The sequence below is a fragment of the Poecile atricapillus genome, chromosome 12, assembly GCF_030490865.1.
Source record: "Poecile atricapillus isolate bPoeAtr1 chromosome 12, bPoeAtr1.hap1, whole genome shotgun sequence".
NCBI lineage: Eukaryota > Metazoa > Chordata > Aves > Passeriformes > Paridae > Poecile > Poecile atricapillus.
This window is the reverse complement of record NC_081260.1, coordinates 11,255,940-11,279,310: the sequence shown is the minus strand read 5'-3', so window position 1 is coordinate 11,279,310 and position 23,371 is coordinate 11,255,940. Positions and strand designations below refer to the sequence as shown.

General features: G+C 42.4%; 2 protein-coding genes across 8 annotated transcripts; one reads left to right on the top strand and one right to left on the bottom strand.

The window, feature by feature from the left end:
* The first annotated feature begins 1,517 nt into the window (after positions 1-1,517).
* On the top strand, positions 1,518-7,052 carry PGRMC1 (progesterone receptor membrane component 1). The gene is made up of 3 exons (XM_058847489.1): positions 1,518-1,944; positions 3,778-3,933; positions 5,096-7,052. The coding sequence occupies exons 1-3, from the start codon at positions 1,623-1,625 to the stop codon at positions 5,194-5,196; spliced, it is 579 nt and encodes a 192-aa protein (XP_058703472.1). The 5' UTR covers positions 1,518-1,622; the 3' UTR covers positions 5,197-7,052.
* Positions 5,332-20,674, bottom strand: LOC131583429 (A-kinase anchor protein 17B-like). 7 transcript variants are annotated; one of them, XR_009278518.1, is made up of 7 exons: positions 20,589-20,674; positions 19,188-19,284; positions 14,176-14,412; positions 11,841-13,341; positions 10,773-10,977; positions 9,280-9,364; positions 5,332-8,448 (listed from the first exon to the last, which is right to left on the bottom strand). XR_009278518.1 is itself a non-coding variant. In XM_058847488.1 (6 exons), exons 3-6 carry the CDS (start codon positions 14,263-14,265, stop codon positions 10,841-10,843), a joined length of 1,635 nt encoding a protein of 544 aa, XP_058703471.1. In that variant the 5' UTR covers positions 14,266-14,412; positions 19,188-19,284; positions 20,589-20,674; the 3' UTR covers positions 9,043-10,840. The 7 variants fall into 7 exon arrangements, 4 of the variants coding, with proteins under 4 accessions (XP_058703471.1, XP_058703468.1, XP_058703469.1 ...); XR_009278517.1 differs by lacking the exon at positions 5,332-8,448 and having other exon boundaries at positions 9,043-9,364; XR_009278519.1 differs by lacking the exon at positions 5,332-8,448 and having other exon boundaries at positions 9,043-10,977; positions 11,841-12,005; positions 12,341-13,341.
* Between the last annotated feature and the right edge of the window lie 2,697 nt (positions 20,675-23,371).

Here is a 23,371-nt window from a genome sequence, read left to right as displayed (position 1 = left end):
GATCTAAGTCCAAATGCTGATTAGTAAAACAAGGAGCTTCCCAAAGGATACAGCAGGTGGGCCCAAACACCCTCTCTTGCAAGAGCCAATGTGTCTAAACATCTTAGTACTCAAAGTCCTTGCATGTAGCCCAAAAGGCAAAACTTTATCCATATCTGCAGTGTCCCACAGAGTTAAAAATTTTCCTAACACTGAGAATTAGAAAGTAAATGAAATGCACTTCCTTCAGTTTTCTATAACTACATGTCCCAGTGCTAGGTTCAGTAAAAGCTGCCCTGAAGCAGTGATATGAACTGATATGACTGACAGATGGTCAAGCTATAACGTGAGATCAGGCTAAAAGTTGGACTCAGTGATCTCAGAGGTCTTTTCTAACCTTAATGTTCTGTGATCAAAGCAGGTACACTGCATTTCTTCTCTAGGTGTTCCCTGAGGTACTGACTTGTGTAGAGGGAATGGCAATACTCTGGCAGGGCACTGCTTTGTGTTCTATTAGAAGGACACAATTTGCAGAGGCAACTACTCAGACCCGAAACATCACTTCTGCTTTCTCAGACTTGATACCAAGGAGCAGATGTCACCAGTCATATTTTACCTGTATTTGAGGCTCCATTTGCTCCATCATGTGAACACCATACCAAGTAGATACATTCAAGTTAGTATTTCCTTCAGCTTAAGTTTCAATTCACCAAAGCCTCCACTGAGAAGAAACACAAATACTCTGTGACCGGGCAACTTTCTTTATCATGTTATATTAATACATTGTGGTTGCTCATTTTGTAGTTTTGTGGGGCCTGGAGGTAATATCCAAATAAGGAAAACCCAGAAGTATGGTAATTTCTTCCCTTTCCTTCTATGTTAAGTTTGACAACATTTCTAGAGTATTCAGAAAAGTCACTGCCCTGCCAAGAAAGCGGAGATGTGCGCTAGCACGGCTGGAGCGAGTGTAGGGAATCACGGAATGGGTCAGGTTGGAAGGGACCACCGTGGGTCACCCAGTCCAACCTCCCTGCTTAGGCAGGGTCAGCCCCTCTGGATGGTTCTGGAATCTTTCCAGTGAGGGACACTCCGCAAGCCCCCAGAACAATCAGTTCCATTGTGTAGTCACTGCACAGTAAAGATGATTTTCATGTTCAGGTGAACTTCCTGTGCATCAGTTTCTGCCCATTGCCTCTTGTCTCAGTGTTTGGCACCACGAAGCTGAGGCTGGCTCCATCCTCCATCCAGCAGGGCCCGGCTGGTTCGCACAGCCCATCGCGGCAGGCCCGACACGGGTCTAACGCCACCCCGAGGTTATTTTTTCCGGAATTTCTATGGAACCGTGCGCCAGGGAGCCGCCGCAGCGGCCTGGCCCGACCCGGCCTGCGGCCTCCTGGCTTGGGCCGTGGGGAGCCGCGGCCATGGCCGGGCCCGCACCACCACCTAGCGCCGGCGGCGGGCGCGGAGAGCCCGGGCCCGCCCGGCCTGGGGGCGGCCCCGCCCCGCGCCTCGGCCCCGCCGCGCCCACCGCCCCTCCCTTCCTGTTGCCGCCACCGCCCCTCGGTCCGCCCCGCCGGGCCGGGTGTGCTCCGTGCCGCCGCTGCGCGCTCCGAGCCCGCTGAGCCGCCGCACAGTCCAGCGCCATGGCCCGCGAAGAGGCGGCGGTGGCCGGCGAGGAGGCTGCGGCGGGCGAGGGCGGTGGGCTCCTGCTGGAGATCGTAGGCTCTCCGCTCAACCTGAGCCTGCTGGGCCTCTGCCTCTTCCTGCTCTACCAGATCCTGCGGGGCGAGAGGCCCGCGGCACCCGCGGGCGAGGCGGACCCGCCGCCGCTGCCCAAGATGAAGCGCCGCGACTTCACGCTGGAGCAGCTGCGGCCCTTCGACGGCGTGAGCGACCCGCGCATCCTCATGGCCGTCAACGGCAAAGTCTTCGACGTGACCCGCGCTAGGAAGTTCTACGGGCCCGGTGAGGGCGGGGGCGGGCGGGGGCTGCCAGACGGGCCCAGCCCGGGCACTCCGCGCCTTGTGCCCGGGGCCACCGCCCGGGGGGAGCGCGGGCCGCGCCAGGGCCGGTGCTGGCCGGGAGCGCCTTCCCTCGGCGGGGATCGGCGCTCCTGGCTGACCCCATCCCGGCCCTGGTCCCCATGCGGAGGGTTGGACAGGGCTCGGCTCAGCTTGCAGCCGGGAGGGCTGCGTGCCGCTGAGCCGGCGGGCAGGGTGACTGCTGCCGCCCGCCATCCAGAGTCGGGCCCCCGTGTTGTAGAAACTCCGGCTTTGCCGGTTTACGTTGTTTCATTATTCTCAGTACTTTCCCGTGGCAGGTTACGCGTACCATACGAGGTTGGGCGGCTTTGTCAGCCTGGGCTGCCTCTGCCTGATAGCAGGCAGCAGAAGCGAAGTGTTCTCTGTGTTGACATTCCATTCCCAACTTTTAGTGGGTATCACTCTATCCCATAATATTTATACTAAATACTTGACAATTTAGATGAAACCAGCTTTCCACCAGGAGCATAGTTCAAACGTACAAAGATTTAATAACGTGTGGTCCAAGAGCAGCCAGTGATGAGGTGGGTGAGACTATGTGCACCCAGGTGAAAGAGTTTTATCATCTCCACGAGGGCATGGGGCTTTATTTTTATCAGAGGCTGCCTATTAAAACGGTTCACAGAGGCTTGCTGATTTGTTCCAGGATCTGCCTGGCATAACCACTCTTGAGCTGTCCAGACAGCCTGGTAGCTGCAGTGGAGAGTTGCCAGTGCTACTTAGAGACAAGGAGAAAAATGCAGAAGACACCGTGTTTTTGGAAACGTTATCAGTTACTACTTCTGGGCCAAACATAGACGAGACTGTCTCTGAATGATGACAGGCTGTAACTTTGCATTCTGCAGCAGTCAGGATAATATGTACAGTTGAGTCAGATGTGCAGCTTTGTATTTGTGCAAACTAAAACCCATTTGATATAAAGGTCCAAGCTTTAGATGCTATGTTCCTTGATGACAGTAAAAGCTGCCTGTTGCATCTGATTTGGTAATTGCTGAATGGTTCACCACAATGTCTGGCTAGTTTGATTTTCATTTTCATGGAAAAGTAAGATTCTTTTGGTTAATTTAGGAAAAAGCACACTCTGGAAGTTGGCATGTGCTCTACAATAACCAGATTTCACATCTTACTTCTTTAAGCTCCTTTTAGAAGAACTTTGTCTAGTTGAACCTGCAGTATCTCAATTTTTGGCTTGTCATGCAAGTGAGTTAATCATTAATGAAGTTTAGCAAGAGTTTATCTTGATGTCTCTGATCTGTGAGTTGCATGTTTTGATCATTTGAGTTCATCTTGCATTTTGTTTTAATAGATGTTTCCTCCAACTTGATAATATCTAGTAGCACTATATTTTCTGTCAAGCCATCCTTTCATCTCAAGTCAGGAGTATCTTTTAGAAAACTTTCATTTCACCCCAGACATAGAAATTCTTCCTCTGTTCCTTATTCTAAGGATGTGCATCCCAGTCTGTATGCTTCTCCTTACCCTGTTTATATGTGCCATGCAACATTGCATGGTTCATTGTCCTGATGTTTCAGCAAACCTCAGTATCTTTCTCCATGATTTTGTTTCTTGTCCTCTTCCGCTTTTTTCTCTTATTACCATTTAGAATAAAGCTTTAAAGCATTTCAGAAGCTTGAGGCACGTGATACATGAATGGCTCAGTGTAGGAACTCTGTTTTAGTCTGGGGACTCTGATCCACGAAGACAATGTAGCATCCTTTACCTCTGCAATAATGTTGCTTATGTTTCTATTTTAAAGAGGGCCCGTATGGGATTTTTGCTGGAAGAGATGCATCCCGGGGTCTTGCCACTTTCTGCCTGGATAAGGAGGCACTGAGGGATAAGTATGATGACCTCTCTGATCTCAACGCTACACAGCAAGAGACCTTGAGGGACTGGGAGTCACAATTCACTTGTAAGCAATTTTAATCCTATTTACAAAGAAGTAGTTACCTGGTAATAGGGGAAGCAATAGTGAAAAGGCTTTAACCAGCTGGAAGCATCATATATATAAATGATGGAAATTGCATACGCTGATAATTACTATAGTGAAAATAATATATCTAGTGTTATATGATAATAAAATCTAGTGTTGAAAGATTTACTATAAGCAGCTACAATGGAGTTTTCTCTGCATGAGGTCATAAGAAATCTCAGTCCTGACCTGATGTGTCCCTACTATTTTGGCCCTCTTCCTGTTTTAATTAAGACTGTTAATCATGCCACACTGAATGGCTGTTTTATTATGCTAACAAGCTTGTTGCAGAAACCAGAACTATGCTATCAAATATCTGGCTTGAACTAGTGTTAAAATGTACCTTTACAAGTGTTGAGCATCAGGACTGACAGTGATGTCCACTCTTTTTTTTTACTGTGTTCCTATTAAATATGGTGAATAGTTGCTTTAAGTTGTTATAACAACATCACTAGTCTGAAATACCTGTAATCAGGGGCTTTTTTGCTTTGTTGAAATTGACAGATAGGCGACATAGTATAGCTCTCTGTGCTTACATGTGTATGATCTTGGCATTTTTACATGCTCAAAAGGAGATATAAAATAAATCAGAAGCTTAATCACATAATCGGATAACAGATCCATCTTTGTCTTTGGGAGAAAGGATCTCCCTTCTGTCCTGTTGAATATTTTTATACACATTACAAAATATAAAACCCCTTCCAAGTTGTGTGTATTTGTGCACATATGAATGTGTTTAATAGATGTTAATAGTCTGACAATGCCTTTGGTTGAAAAACCAGCTTTGATACTGGCAAAAGAAATAATCTAATCCAGGATTCTGATTCTTTGGCTGTGTGGCTTAGTTTGTGTTTATTCATCTTTTGGTTTAGGTAATAAAATGAGGGTTATATTCAATTCACATGATTCTTACTACAACAGTAATAGTAGTTCAGGTGGTAGTTGATTTTAGCTTTTCTCCTTTCCCTCAGTGTTTGGAACAAGTTGTTCAAAGATGTTTTATTAAAATATAGCCATCCTGTTCATTCAGAAAACAGTTGGAGGAGTTTAAAAAGGTGTCTCTTCAGGGCCAAAAAATTACTTGGATTTTTTTTTTCCCCAGTTAAGTATCATCATGTTGGTAAGCTGCTGAAGGAGGGGGAGGAACCCACTGTGTACTCTGATGAAGACGAAAAGGATGGCCAGGATGCAAAGAAAGAGTAGATATTGCAGTGAGGAACAATCTCCTTTTGAACCATAAAGGATCATTTGTAACATTCCACTTCTGCTTCAAAAGGTGCAGCAGCAGCAAGGCTTACAAAAGGTCCAGAGGTACAGTGAATGGTTTCTTTTCAAAGATTTCCTTTTCAAATTCAGTGGGAAGGTTCTGAAGATCTATGATCTGTCTTCCTTTAAACTCACATAAAAAGAAGTATGCATGACAAATGTCTGTGCAAAAGTAAACTGCAATTTTGGCAATAAAGGACTATTTTTCTGCTATCACCATTTAGTGCAAAGTAGATCAAAATCAAGTTTTTCATTACCAACCTAGCATTGTGGACACAAGCACGTGAATAACTTCATATATGCAACACAAACACCACTAATTCTTTTGTGTTAGCTTCTGCAGGACCTGGTCCCTGGCTTGTAATTCCTTTAGAAAAAAGGGACTATATTTTGTTTGTCCACAAAGCATCATACTTTGTTGTGTAGTGTAATTCTTTATTATATAAGATAATTTGGTTTTCAAGGCGTTGCATTAGCCACTTACAGATGAAACACTAACTGCTTTTGAAAAAGATCAAGAATTTTTGAGAGGTTAAATCACTTTTAAATATTTAATAAAGACTGATGAATGCTTGACGTGTTCAACTTGTATAATTCTGCATAGACTAATATTCTCTGTTCACTTTTAAAGCACATCTATAGTGTTACAAAAGTTTAGATAATGAGTGGAACTAGGCGTCCCTAAAGGTACACCATGGAGTGTGACTTGACTATTGTTCATTCAATTTTCTTCTTAGCAAAAAGCGCTCCTGTGAATGTTAATGGAATTATATTAAACATGGAACATCAGCTGCTCTTGATTCCTAGGCCTAAAAAACCAGAAGTTGCTGGTATGGCATGATTAGCAAGTGCTCTTGTACATGCACCTTTACCTAGCAGAAAAACATTACTGGTCAATGTAACTTACGTAAGTTATGTGCAAAATAAAACAGTGTAAGCTGTTTCTGCATTGAGGCCTTTGTTGGTTTGGAATGTTGCCATTAAACAAAATGGCACAATCTCATGCATAACCAGCAGTGCTACACCTGTGGACCTGACCTTTGAGTTGCTTTTTATCTATTTGCTCTCTCAGCTTAACTATATGCTTAATTACTATGTTTTTTCTAAGTGGCCTGCCTCCTTCCAGAGAGGGCTGGGTAAATGGATATGACCAAGGAAAAACGTAATTGTTCATCTTCCAAAATACTTCTGTAAAATTTTCTTATAAATTCCAAGATAACTAATGATTTGCTGATCACTTGTGAATTTGTTTCTTGTCCAAGCGATTCGGCTAGTGCAGAATATTCAGGGTGCCTGTCTGGTGTAGTTCCCTGTGTCTAATTTCTCTGGCTCAGCTGTGTGGTTATTTCAATTTGGCAACATGATCAAAAGGATGAACTGAGTCCTCTGTGGGAAGGTGTAAACTAGGTAAAAATGTTCGGAAGTAGAGTGTGTTGCACTACAGCAGTTTTCATAAACAACTTGACACAACATATTAAAGTGCCTGACACCAACTGTGGTGAGAATAACCAACTCTCCCTCAGTCCCAACTCTGTCCTGGGATTTTCTTCTGGTTGCACTGGGCATTCCAATGAAGAGCAAGGTTGTTTGAGCCAGAGAGTTTGTGTAAAGTGGTACTCTATGGACTACCTAATGAAGGTCTAGAGCCACATGTAGACCTTGTCATGATCTTTGTGTTGCTATTTTATTTTTAGAGACATTTATACTCTTTGCAAACTACTACTAATGGTTTACCTCAAATTGGAAATGTACTTTTATTTGTTTAAGGCAGAAAATAAAATACTCTTGCATAATGGTGGTGTTTTCATTTACTGCAACCAAATGTTATATTTAATACTCCCCTAATGTTTCAAATTTTATATTGTCTTTTTCCAATGTGTCACATTATCCAATGCATAGATTCAGTAAAATGTGTTCTAATGGAATGACTGTAAATGCAGTTCACTAGTAAAACTTTAACAGAATATTAAATAGAGAACATGCTCATTGCAAAAACAGTATTAGGCAGAAAAAAAACCCAAGTAATTGTTAATACTGAGTAAGAGCTGGAGCTTTGGAAGGCTGTAACCTACCCTTCAGTGGACTCTTAAGTTACTCTGTATCATCTCCCGAGGAACTGAACACTATTTTAAGTATTAATCTGTACATCAGAACATTATGCATCACAAAGAAAAACAGTAACAAAAATTATGCAGAAAACAGGCAGTAACACAAGACAATGCTCATTGTTAATACTTCTTGGGGAGGAGGAATGACACTTCGGTAAGACTTACTTTTTCAGGGAAAACAGAGAATTTATTGTGAAAAGAGAAGAAGTGTGTCACAAAAGCTGCTCATAAAGCACCAGGCATGGGTTTTACTTCTTTCCAAAGTACAGAAGAAAATGGAGGGGTTTTAGCTTCTTTTTAAGTCTATTAATTACAGCTTGAACCCTTCCTTCAACAGTGACTGGTACCAATGACTATGCAAAAAGAACAATGCCAGGCAGTTTATCAGTCTGTATATTAACCAGGTAGGACATGATGACCAGTTAAATGCAGAGAATGTCACTAATCTCCCTTATCTGAGGTGTCCAACACCTGTCACAAAGATCTACTCCAGGACAAAACAATTGAGTCATATCTTATTTCCAGCTAGGAAAACTCATACTTTTACCTGCTTTGTAAAATTCAGATATTTTTCACCTGCCCTTAATCACCTTTATTTGCTCTTACTTTCTGCTGTTTCAATTAAACAAAAAAAAGTTCAGTATTGAATGCTTCTGTTGAAAGTTATGTAAGGGGTTTTATGAAAGGCATTTCTATGCATTTCCTGGAATCCCCGGTTTAAGAAAGGGCTTTATATTATAATTGCTGTATTTTATTTCAAGCAGATGGACTGATTTAATAATGGGCCTTGTGTATTTCTGCTTTAAAACCAGCCTGTAGGATTTTGACTTCAGTATTCAGCACAAGGTACAACCCACAGGTCACATATTTTCAGTAACAAAGCATTGTTGAGCCAACTTCTCTTCATACCAGCTCTAGGAGGAGGTATTTTCACCAGTTCTGTACAGAAAATTAAATTGGACGGCAAGATCTGCAGTCTCAGGTCCCAGCTTCATACATGTCAGAGTAAACAGTGTTTGCATAAAAAGCATCCAGCCTCTTGAAACAGCAACCGGGGCAAATAGAACACATCAGGTTCAAACTGAAAGGTGTGAAATTATGCCAGAAATATTCTACATTTCCACTGCTGAACTATATAAGTACTGCTTTTAATGTATCTTTTAATCTAATAAATGTTTTAATTGCCAAAACATTCAGTAACTTTCATATGTGGGATGTGACATTTATAACAACTAACATCCGATTTACAAAGCCATGCATTTTAAAAGTTTTAAAGCAAGCTGTTACATGTCTCTTTAAAAATTAGCCTTCAGGATAATAAAATTATATAAAGCAGTCCATTGTATAAAAAGGTGGGGCTCATATTAAATGTGCTGACAGGAAAAAGAAATTCTTCCCTGTGAGCATGGTGAGGCTGTGGCAGAGGTTGCCAGAAGAAACTGGACACCCCATCCTTGGAAGTGTTCAAGACCATGTTGGACACTGCTTGGAGCAGGTGGAAGGTGCCCATGCCCTTGGCATGGAGATTGGAACAAGATGATTTTTAAGGTCCTGATCCAAACCATTCTATGATTTTGTGAAAAGTCAAAAAACACCTGAAATCAGGTTCTAAGTAGTATCAAATAGAAAACACAGAGGTTCTCTTTCAGTGTGAAGATTACAATGATGTCTCACATTTTAAAGTGCATGCATATTTTATTAGCTAACAGTATTTTACATGGAATGAGGACTTGGGAGATAGAGCAAATCCTCTACCAATTTCAGTCAATACAGGTGAATGCATGAAGCAATTACAGAAATTTATTTGTTATTGGTTATTGTGACAGCATGTTGATAAAACACTGGAAATTTACACTGAAGGAAATCTTTAGTTCCTTCTCCCCCAGATTAACAAAAAGAAATACTTCCTCACCTGTCACCAAAAGGCCTGTCTCACGGGAAATGGGTACTCATGGACACAAAACTGTGACAGAGGGGGAAGTTTTGTTATCTTTAACCTGCAAATATTGCATAGAGAAAAAACACCCTTGGTATGTCACATCAGTGCAACTGAAAACATTTTACACAATCGAATACAACAGTCCCTCTTCATTATAACTGTATAAAATATTAAATGGGAGACTTAAGAGGGGCATAAATGTTCTCCAAAATAGTCAGAAAATATTTCTGTCAAGAAAATAACATCTTTTTAGATAAAAGTAAGATTAACAGTACTTTGACTAGCAACCATTTGTCATTCATGACCCTGAAAAGGCACTCAACATCTCAACATATGAACAGAAAGACTGATAAAACCTGGCTTAGAAGCCTGTAGGAGTCACCAGTATTGAAGACGGGGGGAAAAACCTATCTACCATGAACAACTACAATTATTCTTTTTTATTACTATTTATTAGAGCAGAAGTTACAAACATGAGTAAGATCTTATGTAATGAAGGCAACATTTTCACATTAACTTCGTCTACTGACATGTAATAAGTAAAACATAATAAAAGGAAAGCTGCAATAATCAGTGTCTTGAACTTCAAACTCTATCTTGCTAAGGGACTTCGTCCAAGATCAATTGTGGCTGTCTTCTAGATATAGCCAGATGAATAAATATGGATATAACTCGAGCTTCTAGACTCCATTTTCACATTTTTATCTACATGAAGCACAACTCTTGACAACATTTCACAATTCCTCTGGAAAGCATTTGTAAGCAAACACATACTAAACAGCTACCTCACTATATGTGCCTTCAGAATCTTGTGAACTGTCAACCTGCATTTACATGGGGACTGTCAGCAGGCTGACATGCACTGCCCTTTCATTATCTAACACTCAGAGTTTGTTTAAACAACCATTCAGATTCCTGGAAGCACTACATTGGGCATAAGTTCAGTGAAATCCTTCCTCCCAAAGGCCAGCAAGTTTTTAGAAACAGCTCTAGAACTGTGAATAGAAAACAAGGATTCTTCTAGTGTGGGTTGTGTGGGTTTTATAGAAGATAGGACTTTTTTCACATTTGGAAATCTATTACTTTTCAAAACTGAGTATAAATGTCCCCCTATACCTTCCAATCCCATCATTATAGCAATCTGATAGAGGAGGCACTTCATATGCTTGCTCTAGGATTGACAATTACTTTTTTTTCCAATGACTCATTATTAGTAAATACTGTGATTTACATGATTCCCTGCATTCAATCAAAGTATAACACTCCAGAATCTCAGTCTGTGTCAAGTTCTTTAGCCACTAGTCCATGAAACTTTCTTCTGGCTCTGGGGAAAGTTTTGGTCCTTTTATCCAAAAGGCAAACACGGATTCTGCTTTTGTGGCTCACTACACCAGTTAGATATCCTAACCAAAGAAATTACCTAAGCAAAAATAAAAAATCAAAAACCAACCCAGTAGTTCATATACCTTTTAATGATCAAAGGGCTTTCTTCTCCCACTTTATAAAAACTTCAGAGCTATAATACAGTAGCTGTTCAGCATCCTCTTCTGGGCTCTCCTCCACAGAAAGTATCTGAGAAGGGGTTTGTTTGAATTATCTCAAGAGGAAATAGAGGACATCCTCTGACATCTGCATCCATCTCTCTTCTCAACATTAATTTCCTCTCATCTCCTGTAGATAAGAAAAAGTTTCCTGAAATGAGTTGTCAGGCAGACAGGGAGGGAAAAGGAGGTGGCTGTAAGGAAACATAGTAAAATGTAAAAAAGGCTGTAAGAACAGCCAGTAGCAATCCTGTATGAACATCAGATGTATTTTAGCTTTGTAAAATTTACTCACCTGTCAAAAGTGGACACGAAATAGGAACACAGATTTAATCACAGCAGCCAGAGGTTTTTCGTCTCAAGAAGGCAGAAGCCTTTATTTTGGGGTCTTTACGCCCCTTTTATAAGGTGTTCTGATACAGGTTAACACGATTGGTAAAGGGATACAACACCTCACTGGTCCCATTGGTGGAACAAGAGAAAACACTCAGGACATCTGTACAACATTGTTTTGAGAACCAAAAACCTATTTACAAAAACAGTCCTTGGGAGAAACGTTCTCAGGAAACTCCTTTGGGAACAGATCAGCCACTGACAGGCTGAAAACTCTCTCAGGCTCAGAAAGTCATATCCACACTCACCTGAGACAGTACTTCCCACACAGCTGTGCCACACATTGAATTGTGCATCAATGTTCTTGTTGTCATGTTGTTACTATGCATGTTGTTAACAGAGCAACCATCCATCTCCAAATGCCCAGGGCAGATACTGTGCTACCCAATTAAGTCGACAAATAGTACTCTTGAGCTGCATTGTGGTTCAGAGCTAAACTGAACAAACCCTTAGTTGCAGAGAACCTGTACTGGTTTTTTTTCATGCCATGTTTATACCTTTTAAAACCAAAAACCATTCATCACTGTAAGAACTGTGGCAACCTCACCTGCCACAGACCTGTCAAATTCAGTCCCCTTAGGTGTGCTGCCCCTCTCTCACCTCTCCTCTGGAGGGTCTCCTGAAGGGGTGAACCATCATGAGGGGTAACATGTGGTGCTGCCATAGAGGTGTGATGTGTCTTGAATTTCACTTTCTTGTGTAACATTTTCTTACATTTTCTCTGTATCTTTCTGAGCGACTCCAGCTGCATGCAACTGTCCGTCTCTGAAAAGCCACATTCATCAGTTAAAAGATTAGAAGAAAGCTTTTTTCGCTTTTTCTTCATTTTATGAGCATTTTTCTCCTTTTCCCTGGATTGTCTCTCACTTTTCTTTCCTTCATATCTTAATTTACTACTAGACCTCTTGCACGACTTTTTAAGTTTACGTTCACACTGCCTTGCCAAGCCCTCATGGACAGAATTAGAACAGGAGTTACACTGGCTGATTTCCTTCTCTTGACCTTCCAGAGCTACATTTTTATGGTAAACTAGTAATTTTCTTTCCCCGGCTCTTGCAGACAAGCACCCTTTATTGCAACTGCTGTAAATTTCTTCATACCTTCTTTCTGCTCTCTTCACTGAGCCGCCACATGCCTCTCTAAAGTACTCAGAATCACTGATCTCTTCCAACAAATCCTTTAATCTGCAAGCAGATCTACTTCCATATGGTACAGTGCCTTCATCTCTACCATCTTCTTGTTTGAATTCCTTATTGTGAGTAACAGTAGTGCACTCCAAAGAATGGTTCAGTCCAACATGTGGTAAGTTATCAACAGTAAGCGAGTTATTCCTCTGCACTTGCAGCTTTTTTGCAAGCTTGCCCCCATGGACCTTGCTTTCTAACACTTCGTCTGTTGACTCCAGTTCCCCAAGAGATATCACCAGCCTATAATTACTATCACTACTACAATTTCTCTTTTGGAGGTTTTGTACAGGACTCACTTCTCTGAAGTGCTGACCATGTTTGTTACTCAAGCTGTCAAACCCACTACCATCATCACACACCACTCTCTTCCACCGGGAATTGTTCGCAGTGGTTTTTGGCTCTAAGCAAACACGTGCGTAGTGTGGTGTCTGATAGTAGTTTAGTAAATAATGGATGAACTCATCAGTCTCATAAACCTTTGGCTTTTTGCAATCATCCTCCTCAGACAATGTCTGTGTGTGAGCTACATCCAGTGCTGGGTGGTGCCTTCCATGGAGAGGTTCGATGACCCTGCCGTCCTGGGTAACCGTGATCAGCAAAGGCCCACAGCCTTTGGCGGAGGAGGTGCACACATCTCTGCCAGGCAGTCCATCAGAGCTCGGGGCTGGAGACGGATCATTTAAAATTGTCCTGACTATGTGACAAGTAGATGCATGGAAGTTACTCACATCTCCTTCCTCACAACATAAACCACTACCTTTTTGGGTTAACGGGCACTTAAACTCCTTACGTGTCAGCTCTTTGTGCGTACGATAAAGGGAGTTAATCAGCTCCTGCTGTATGTCTTTAAATACTGTTTCAGAAAATGAATCGTCCTTTATACCCAGTGAAGGATCCACTTTTTGACTTGCCAACTGCGAAACCAAGAAAATAGAAATTTATTTAAGACACCACATTCATAATTAAGAAGGCTAATGTCAGATGTAATGGGGCCCTAAAATTCATGCAGAATGGCAAGGGTATCCTCTAACTTCCACTCATAGTAAATTACAGTCCTTTAAAAATCCTTTACATTAAGGATTGGGAAAAATACGCACTTGTTAAAAGCTGCAAGCAAATTTTTCTCTGCAAATAGTGGAGACAAAGCCATATTAGAAATTAAAACCCCTGTTTTCATTTGAAATCTTTTTTGCCCAAAGCACTAAACTGAACTTGAAAACATTAATCTGTGTGCAAAACAGTTAAATTTTTAGCACTTCTCTGCTGACTTTCTCAAGACATTATCTGAATCAAACTGAAATAAGCCTGGTAATGAGTGCTGGCCAAGAAAAAAAGAAGAGGCTATTAGAAATGCAGCTGATATAATCTGTGCCAATTTAATTCAGTCACTTGTAGACCTGAGACCAAAACAAGCATCACTTATGTCCCCACTCCAAAATTCCTTGCTTGTAACACTGCATCAAGTCTAATAGAGCTAATACAGCCTTTCCAGCCCTATTTTTTACTCAGTAAAGACAAGGTCTTGAAAAAGCACCAAAGGCAAAGTTTCTGGGTGAAAATGCACTACGTTTGTTCTCAGGGCAAGACTGAGAGCAGACTGCCACAAGACGTGGGCCTCAGGCCTTCTCAGTGTTCAGTCAGCCCAAAGCAGTCTCCTGAATAGCATCAAGATATCAAATATCTAGTGAATTATTCAAGCTCTAATAAATATCCTTAAAAATTTAAAATATGTTTTAAAATAGTCTTACTTTCACACGATTTAACAGCACTGTAAGCAGTCTGACAGATTCCACTCTTCTCTGAGCTAGCAGGGATTTCCTTTCTTCCCATTCAGGCATATTCTCTGGCCACTGCTGTTCTTCAGCCGGTACCTTCTGCTGCTTTGGGGGATGTTCCTCATCTCCATCTATCTGCCTCTCTTCTCTCCTCTCGCGCTTAGCTTTCCTTTTTCTCTCTTGAACTTCTTTTCATCACCACGTCTTTTTCTAGGTAATTATCAATATGGGACAATTTAGATGACACTTGTTTTACATTTTGCATCCTGGGGAATTGGATGTAAGTCTTTGAAGTGCTAATAATAAGCAAACAGTCATCAGGAATCACATGTGGCTAACAAGGAATTTTGTTTGCTTAAATAACATGTTTAAAAAAACATAAATTACACACACCCGACTGAGCCCCACAGTTAGAAAGCTGTCTCTCCAAACAGTTTGTATTCTTGGGGTTTCTTTATAAGCACTACCAAGACAACAGCATCACACGATTGTTTGTCCCCAAGGACACAACTGGAGACTAATCATTTGTATCTAATTCTTACATTAACAAATCTCCCCTGCAGATTAGCATGAGGGTCTCATTTAAGAAGTATTACAAGAGTAATTCAGGGGTTATCACTGAGCAAGGCTTACCCAGAGCCAAGGCCTTTTCTGCTCCTCATGCACCCCACCAGTGAGGAGGCTGGGGGTGAACAAGGAAATGGGAGGAGACACAGCCAGGACAGCTGATCCCAACTGACCCAAAGAATATCCCAGACCATATGGCCTCATGCTCAGCAATAAAGCTAGAGGAGAAGGAGGAAGGGAGGACATTTGGAATAATGGTGTTTGTCTCCCCAAGTCACTGTTATATGGGTTGCAGCCCTGCTGTCCTGGGGATGCAGAACACCTGCTTACCCTGGGGAAGTGGGGAATGAATTCCTAGTTTTGCTTTCCTTGTGTATGTGGCCTTTGCTTTACCTATGAAACTGTCTTGATCTCAATCCTCATGTTTTCTTACTTTTACCTTTGTGATTCTCCTCTCATCCCACTGGAGAAAGGGGCAGGGAGGGAGGGAGCAGCTGTTGTAAGAGTTAATAACCAGCTGAGGTTAAACCACAACAGACTATCACCACTTTTTGGAAGTAACTTTACGTAGTTACAAGTTTGCCCTGTAGGAAGTAGCTCTACCAAATAATCAACATGAGACATCACAAAAACCTCCAAAAAATTCAGGGAACAGTGTTCACACAAATGAGTATTTAAAAATATTTTTTTAAGAACTCTTTGAATAAGGAAGAATTAGCAATGGAAGCATAGCAGTGCTTTTAGAGACTTAGCATTGGATTCACCGTGTTCTGCATTCTAAGTGTCTGTTTTTTCTCAAGAAGGTGCATAAACATAATTGATTACTAGTGACAGTTTAGGATGCCACCCAAACACATTATCTGAAGGATTTAAAACTTCAATATACTACTACTATTACTCATATGCAAATTTAAGAACACTGCACTAAAGATTTCAACAATAAAAAATAATGCACAAAAATAGGTAAAGACAGAAAAGTATTCATTTCATAGCTTTGGACTTTCTAGTCAATTGGGAGGCACTGAGAAATGTACATCACATTAATTTTATTTCAGGGCATAAGGAAGGGCATTAATTTGTTGCAGCATAGAGCAATACAAAAAGCCCACATGTGGAACCTTAAGGAATCAATCCTCAGAAGAATTTGAGAGCAACAGCTCTCTGATTTCACTGTAGGCCCACATAATCAGAGAATTATCCAATCTGAAAGGCAACTTGGCATATCCCCAGTCCAACCTTTCTCATAATCCAGACCCCTGCATCTGATGCCTAACATGAAGAATTATCACTACGGTTTTCTTTCAAATATATAAATTAACAACTACATAGTTGTTAATTTATATATTTTAATATATGTTTTAATATATAATTTAATAATTTAATTTTAATATATGTTTTAATTTCTCCAACTCCTGTTTCCTCAAAGCCTGGATTTTTACACAGCCACTCTTCCTGTGTTTTACTTGGTATGAGGAGGTGTAACAAATCTCCAGAAAATCGGACATTCTCTAAAAATATACTCTCACCTTTCAACCCCCTCTCTTTTTTTTCCCCCCTATTTTGAATGTGCTCCTGTTCTTGCAGCTTTAGTCTTTCCAGGCTTCTCTGTCTTATGGTTCCTTCACTAAAAATGTCTGGTTGTGTCAAAAGCCACCTGTCACAGAAGAAGCAGAATCAGACTTAGCAGCCCAGTTTGCTGTGTATTTATACAAACACAGACAACCTGCTGAGCAAAGGTCTCTCATAAGAGACCCCAGGTGACTACCAAAATTTCACTACATTTGTGAGAATGCCTCTCTCTGCCCTGACATACCAGAACTTCTGAAGTTCATACTGGGTTGTCAATCAAGCTCAAACACGCCTCTCCCAAATGTCTCCTCCTGCTGTGACATCAGGGGCTCACAATCTGACATCATACCTTTGACCAAACCCATTCCTAGTAGGCTCTTCTGGGGACTCGAAGTTCAGCATGTTCAGCACAGCATTCCTAATTGCAGGAGTCATGCAGTTCTGCCCAAACTAGAGTTCATTGACTCTTAGAGCAACATCTTTTGGATCCAATGCTTGTTTGCTTGCTTAAAAATTGATGGATTCTGTTGATGTGTGCTGTATTTCGTCAGCTATTTCATCAGCTTCAAAAGCCCAGATGTGAGCACATTAAAAGAAAACACTAAAGCAAATTGCATCAAAGTCTATCTACACTGAAAAAATAAGTAATAGGAAGTATTATTTCCAACATAGAGGGATATGTCAGGGTTACAGCTTAGAAATTACCAGCTGGGAGAAAAAAATGAAACAGGGTACACCCTAATAAGTGCTTATGGAGGTAAACTGCTGAAACAAAGCTTACAGGTTGCACATTTTCTCTTATAATGCAACGGGATAGGCATAACTCTTCAGTGGATTAATCTCTCAACATACTTAAACAAAAAGGTACAGAGAAGAGAATAGGTACCATTTTCTAGCCAAGAATCACCAGGCAGCTGCTACACCTACTTCATATTTAACAAGAAACTAAGTATCTTTCAGAGTCTCATCAGTTCCTGAGATCATCTCCCAGTTTCAGTGCCAACTACACAGAAAATATTGACAACCTTTACCTCACCCAGAGAAATTTTTCAGGAAATCAAAACAGTATAATGCTGGTTTTTTATTAGAGTTAAGTTCAGACACCTGAACTCCATGTATCAGTATACCTACATCTAGTACAAATAGGATACTTGCCCAGGGGTTTTTTGCCCCTCACACGTTCAATTGTCAAAAAAGTTTACAGAGAGGCTTCCACTGGTTATCAAGGACTTTTCAGGCCTAAATTCAAGAAAAAAGAAACAGAAGTTGGCAAGCCACCATCTGTGCCAGTTTGTTCCACAAAGTCTCAGCACCTAGTTACAAGTAAAGCTTAGTGTATTTTAATGCTGTCCATATGCTATATTTTTCTTTATTTTATAGACACCATTTTAACATAAATACAGAATAAATCAAATAGATAAAAAATACATATATAAAGAGAACTGCAAGAGTGCCACATAAAAGCTTCCACTGAAGAAACATGAAAAAAAAGGTTGTAAGATGGTTTTCATAGGTTATAAATTATACTGTAATGAAAAATGCCTGTTTGCTTTCAACGTGGGAATGTACAAGGGAAGACAAGCACAGAAACTGATAAAATAGGGTGACTATACTTTATTGAGAATGACAAAGAAAAAAACCTACATATATACTGGAGAAAAAGTTAGTGCAATTAACATTAACATAAAATAACCAGGAATCTCTGGAAGCAGCAGCTACAGCACAGACTGCAGCACTGAATAGCTCTTCTCAGGGAACTGCTGCCAAATGCACTCAGAATTAACTGCAACTTTGTCAGGCAAGGCTGAATCTCTCAGGATTAATCTCTGCACACAGCTGTGTATGTATACAGACACACACCTTCAGTGTCTCATATAAGGAAAAGAGATACACAAAGTACTTTCTACAAAACTGAAGCAGTGAGTAATCTCTAGAGTCCTCTCTGCTCACTGTGCATTAAGATAAAGACCTTCCTAAAGCTTTCCACCAAGTTAGTGCCAACTAAACTTCTACCACCCCACTAAGATTTGTGATGCAGCAGCTTAAAACATCCAGGACACTGTTGTTACAGCCTGTAGAGATATGAATGTCAAGCCTGCAGACCACCTGGCGTATACAACATTTTGCTCTGTTTTGCAAGTACATCTTCTATTACACCAACTGGTATATTATCCTGCCTTTGTAAATCTTCTTTCACTTATATCCTTACACCATCACAGCTGCAACCATCTTCCTACTACTGCAATAAATCACCTAAAAGCCCTAAACTCTCTTCATATGGCTGAGTAAGCTAGAGTGGTTTGCTGGTGCACACCATTACTCTTGCTCTTCCCCACTTGTGTTCATAGCCAAGAGTTCTTCAAGCATCAGAAATTTATTTCTCACTACATAACTGTGTACAAAGCACAGAATTAGTTACTGGCAGATCCACTGAATTGCTGCTGAGCAACATGGTCTTTTGGAATCAACCCTGACATATCAATAAGCCACTGCCTTAACTTTAACTGTTGCAACTGACAAATCACAAGGAATTTTAATTCAACCCCTTTATTAACTTATTATTTCCTTTTGGCCATCTGCCAGAGTAAAAACATTTGGAACACATCTGCCCTTGCACTAGGATTTACTACAATAACTGCAGGCTGAACTCTCCTATCTTACGACACCCTAAATTGTGTCACCCGAGTTCATACTTTAATACAAACTTACACTTTAGGGAAAAATTAACAACCTGGAAATATCTAACCTCTCACATAGTTCATATGAGCAATGTGCAAGTAATGGGTATAATTGTTCCAAAGGCACCCCTCACATTTGCTCACTGTACTGCTAGCTCAAACAGCTCTTACCATCCCCAGTTTCCCAGCTGGTCACTCATGCCAAGCCCTGGGCCATCACAACAGTTTCAGAGACCATACCATCAACGAGGTCACGATAGAGGGTTATCTTGAAGAGAAAAAAAAAAAATCATATTTTGCTAGTTTACTTTCCAGACATTTGGTTTCCCTGTTCTCATGGACAGTATAGCCCCTGAGCAGTGCCACCAGCAGAGGTGAAGGTAAGCTCAAGAAGAAATATTTTAATTCTGCAGAGGTTGGTATGCAGGAGCACTACAAGCGAATGCAATGTGGTAACTGTATGTATTGATCCACACCAGAAGAGTTTATCATGCAGAGGAAAAAAAGCTGGAGTTGTTTAGTCTGGAGAAAAAGAGGCTGGGGGGGACCTTACGGCTCTCTACAATCACCAGGTGGAGGTTGGTCACCTCTCTCAAGTAATGTGTTAAGAAATGGCCTCAAATTACATCAGAAGATTAGACTGGATATTAGGGAAAACTTCTCCACTGAAATCGTGATCAGATATTGGAAGAGGCTGTAAACACCATCCCTGAAAGCCTTCAAATGGTTTGTGGATATGGCACTTGGAGACATCGTTTAGCGGTAAACACAGTAAATGTTACTGGTTAGACTCTGTGATCTTAGAGGGCTTTTCCAACCCTAGTGATTCTATGACAAGCACTTGCCAGAAAGCCAGTTGGAGAATTTTAAGAATAGCTTTAGACTGATTTTTAACAAATGAGTTTATCCAGCCTGCTCTATGCAAAATTAACTGAAAAGGAGCAAGGATCAGAAGTGCTGCTGCTCTCACGAATATTGTAATAAAGGACCGTTTTAAAGCGAGCACTCCCAGCACCGCTGTGCTCAATGCTGTCTGAGGTGAGGATAAAGCAAACCGCCAGCCCCAGCCCAATGGACGGAGCCACTGAAGGCCGCGGATCCCGAGATCCGGCAGCGCCGCAAGCGGGTGCCGAGGGCAGCCCGGAGGGCAGGGCCCAGCCCTCGGCGGCTTCAGCGGGAGCCGCGGAACCGCAACCCGAGGGGCCCCGCTCCCCCGCCCCGGCTGCGAGCCCCGGGCAGGTGCGGACCCAGCTGGGGCCGCCCGAGCGCCGCAGCAGCCGGGCAGGGCGGCCCCAGCGCCCAGGCCCGCCGCGCCCTCCGCCCGGCCCGGCCCGCCGCCGCAGGGGCCGGAGCACAGGGAGGATCGGCCGCCCCGTCCCGGCAGGCCTGCGGGCTCCGGGCAGCCCCAGCGGAGCCGCCGGGAACCGCCCCAGCAGCCGCGGCAACTTTCCCTGGCGGAGCGAGCACCGCGGCACGGCACGGCCCAGCTCACCCCACCCTAGCCCGGCCCGGCCCGGAGCGCCCTCCGCCGGCAGCACCCCGCGCCCTCTCCCCAGGGCCGGCCGCTCTTACCCTCCGGCCGCCGCGCTACCGCCAGCCCTTCGGCCGCCACCCCGGGGCGGAGCGCGGCAGCGCCCATGGACCCATGGACCCGCCCCCGGGGCGCGGCTCCTCCGCTCCGCCCGCCTCCCCTCCTCCGGCCCGCGCCGCCGGCCGCTCCGGGCGGATTTGACCGGGGCTCCTGAGGAATAATTCACCTGGTGCCACTGGCTGTTCGTCCTACCCGGCCCTTCGCCCATGTCCTGCACGGCTTGCCTCGGCTGCAGCCGCCTGCTGCCGGCATCTTCGACCTGCGGGCATCGTGTGTGCGCATTGTATTAAAAATAAGCCAAAGAGAAAAAGTTACTCGGCAGCTGCCTCTCTCAGGCAGAGCAAAGGCTTGGTTGTGATGCAATACTGTGTTTTACTTTGTCCTGTAGCAAAGGTAGTTCATCCACCACTGCTCATGAGTGAGAGGTGTGTGAGGGTTTATGTCAGCCTTTCCCTAGTTTAGTACTGGTTTGTAGGTGTTCTCCCGGTGGGAAAGCGCTGTCTGTGTCTGCACGGTACAGCTGCCGGCTCCCCGTGGTGCAGCGCTCGCCCATGTGCTGCCGATGGCACCGTCCCCTCTTCCCTGGTTGCTCTGAATTTAGCATCGGCGGGGGGATTCAAGGTCGCGTAGTCATTTTTTCAAATACTCCCTCAGATTTCAGTTTGGGATTTTTTTGTCTCTTGCGCTATTCTAAATGCAATTGTACAACTTTATATATATATATATATATTTACACTTTTTATGTACTTCGTTAAAAACAGTCACCTTACCTCTTCTCCTGAATAAATACAGTTGTGACTAGGACGGGTGATGATTGGTGGGTACACACAGGGCTAGGGGCTGCAGGCAGAGGGGGTGTGCCAACCATTTCTAGTCTGCAATGGTCTAGTTGCTATATATGCAATTACAACCCCAGACCAATGGTTGCACGTATATTTACTGTGGGAGCCTATTTCTGTTACAATTTTGTGTGCCTAAAAGGATGTCTGTGTTTTCTCACTATAAAAGCTAATAAGACTCTATGATGACCTACAAATGTTTTTCTGGTCTCATTGCCTTCTCCACAGATGTTGCTTCTTGTGTTAGGAAGGCTTCCAAGGAGTTATTATATGCTGACATTTGTTTGAGGGTTTTTATCTTAAAAGATAAAATTGTGTTTTGATTATACAAATTTCCAATATACTCTAAGCTATGTGGTGGGTTTTTTTCCTTATACATAATTTTTCCAAACCCAAACAGGCATTTGAGATCAGTTTGCACCAGCAGGGTCATTCTATTCCCCTAATGCTTTTCCAAACCTGCAACAAGTTGAGAAACTTTAATGTTTTAGCTCTTGAATAAAAAGTTTAATGGTGTCATACAAAGTTATATCTTTCAAGATCTGTGAGTGTGCCCCCTGGATGCAGAAAACTAGTTCCTTGACTGAAATTAAAAAAATTATGTGTCAATACAATCTATTTTATATTCTGCATTTCAGGGAGCAAGCCACTGTAAACCACGGTCCTTTGCCGTTGTGGAATAGCCTGCCTGCTGGGATCAAGCACAGAGCAGGAGCAGCATGGAAGCTTCCTCCAGGAAAGGAGTTAGGGAATGCACATCACAACCAAATGAGTTTGCTGTGAAGCCTGACAACCAGGGCACACAGACAAACTTCTCTGGAAGCTTCAGATGGTTGGAAGATGGTTGGAAGAAACTGTGAACACGAAACTTGTTTAAATACATAAAAGGAATACTTTTGGCTATGTTTCTTCTTGGTAATGGCTTCTGGCTTGGTAATGTCATTCCAGGAACTACATCTGGATGTTACGTACTGCTTAACTTATTTAAAAGCTAAGATAACTTTCCTGATTGAGAATATAGGTATAGATGGTATAGGTATAGATGGGTACAGGAAACCCCAAACCTCAGAGTTGTATTTAATTTTGAAATAGAAAACTGAAACCTCTTCCTAGGGACAGTAAAAAATCTCACACAGTTTTGTTTCGTAAACAACAATGATACAACCTTGCGTATTGTAGTTTGCTGTCATTGCAGGTTTGACTCAGGAAACTAAGTCGTGCAGTGCTGAAATACCCTTTGCTTAGATACTAATGTGACCAGTTATTGAGTGAGAGGCAGCTCACCTACACAACCGCTTTCTGGCAAGGAACAAGTGAATAATGGGTTGAATGCTGCCATCCCCTAGCTGGCTACAGAAAAAGCTTGTTAAGCTTGCATGTCTTTAAGGTAATACTGGAAATTATCTGGTGGTGTTTTCTTCTTTCAATGTGTCTAACTTCCCTGTCCAGACTTTCTAATCATTCTGTATGGTGACCGGTTTAATCTACAAGAAGGTTACTTCAGAAATATTTTGTATCTAAGTGGGTAGTTTTGCTTAGAGGGAAAGGAGAAGGAAGGGAGGAAGGGAGGATGGAAGGAAGGAAACTGCCTTAAAGATCATCTAGTTCCAGCCCTCCTGCCATGGGCATGGGCACTTTCCACTATATCAGGTTGCTTGAAGCTCTATCCAACCTTGAACATATCCAATTTTTTAATGTATGACTTTAATGTATGGTTTTATTTTGGCAGGTCCCTTTAAAAAGGAGAAAAACAGAGACTCACACCAACCACCTTCTTCTCCAGAGATTGCTGTGGGAGGCTGAGGTCATCTGGTGATTCTTTTTATCAGCCAGAACAAGTATGTAAAAACTTGCCCCAAAATGAGTAATGGAAATGGGAAAGACTGTATGGAAAATACCAGAGCTCAGTAAGACTCTTAAGTTGA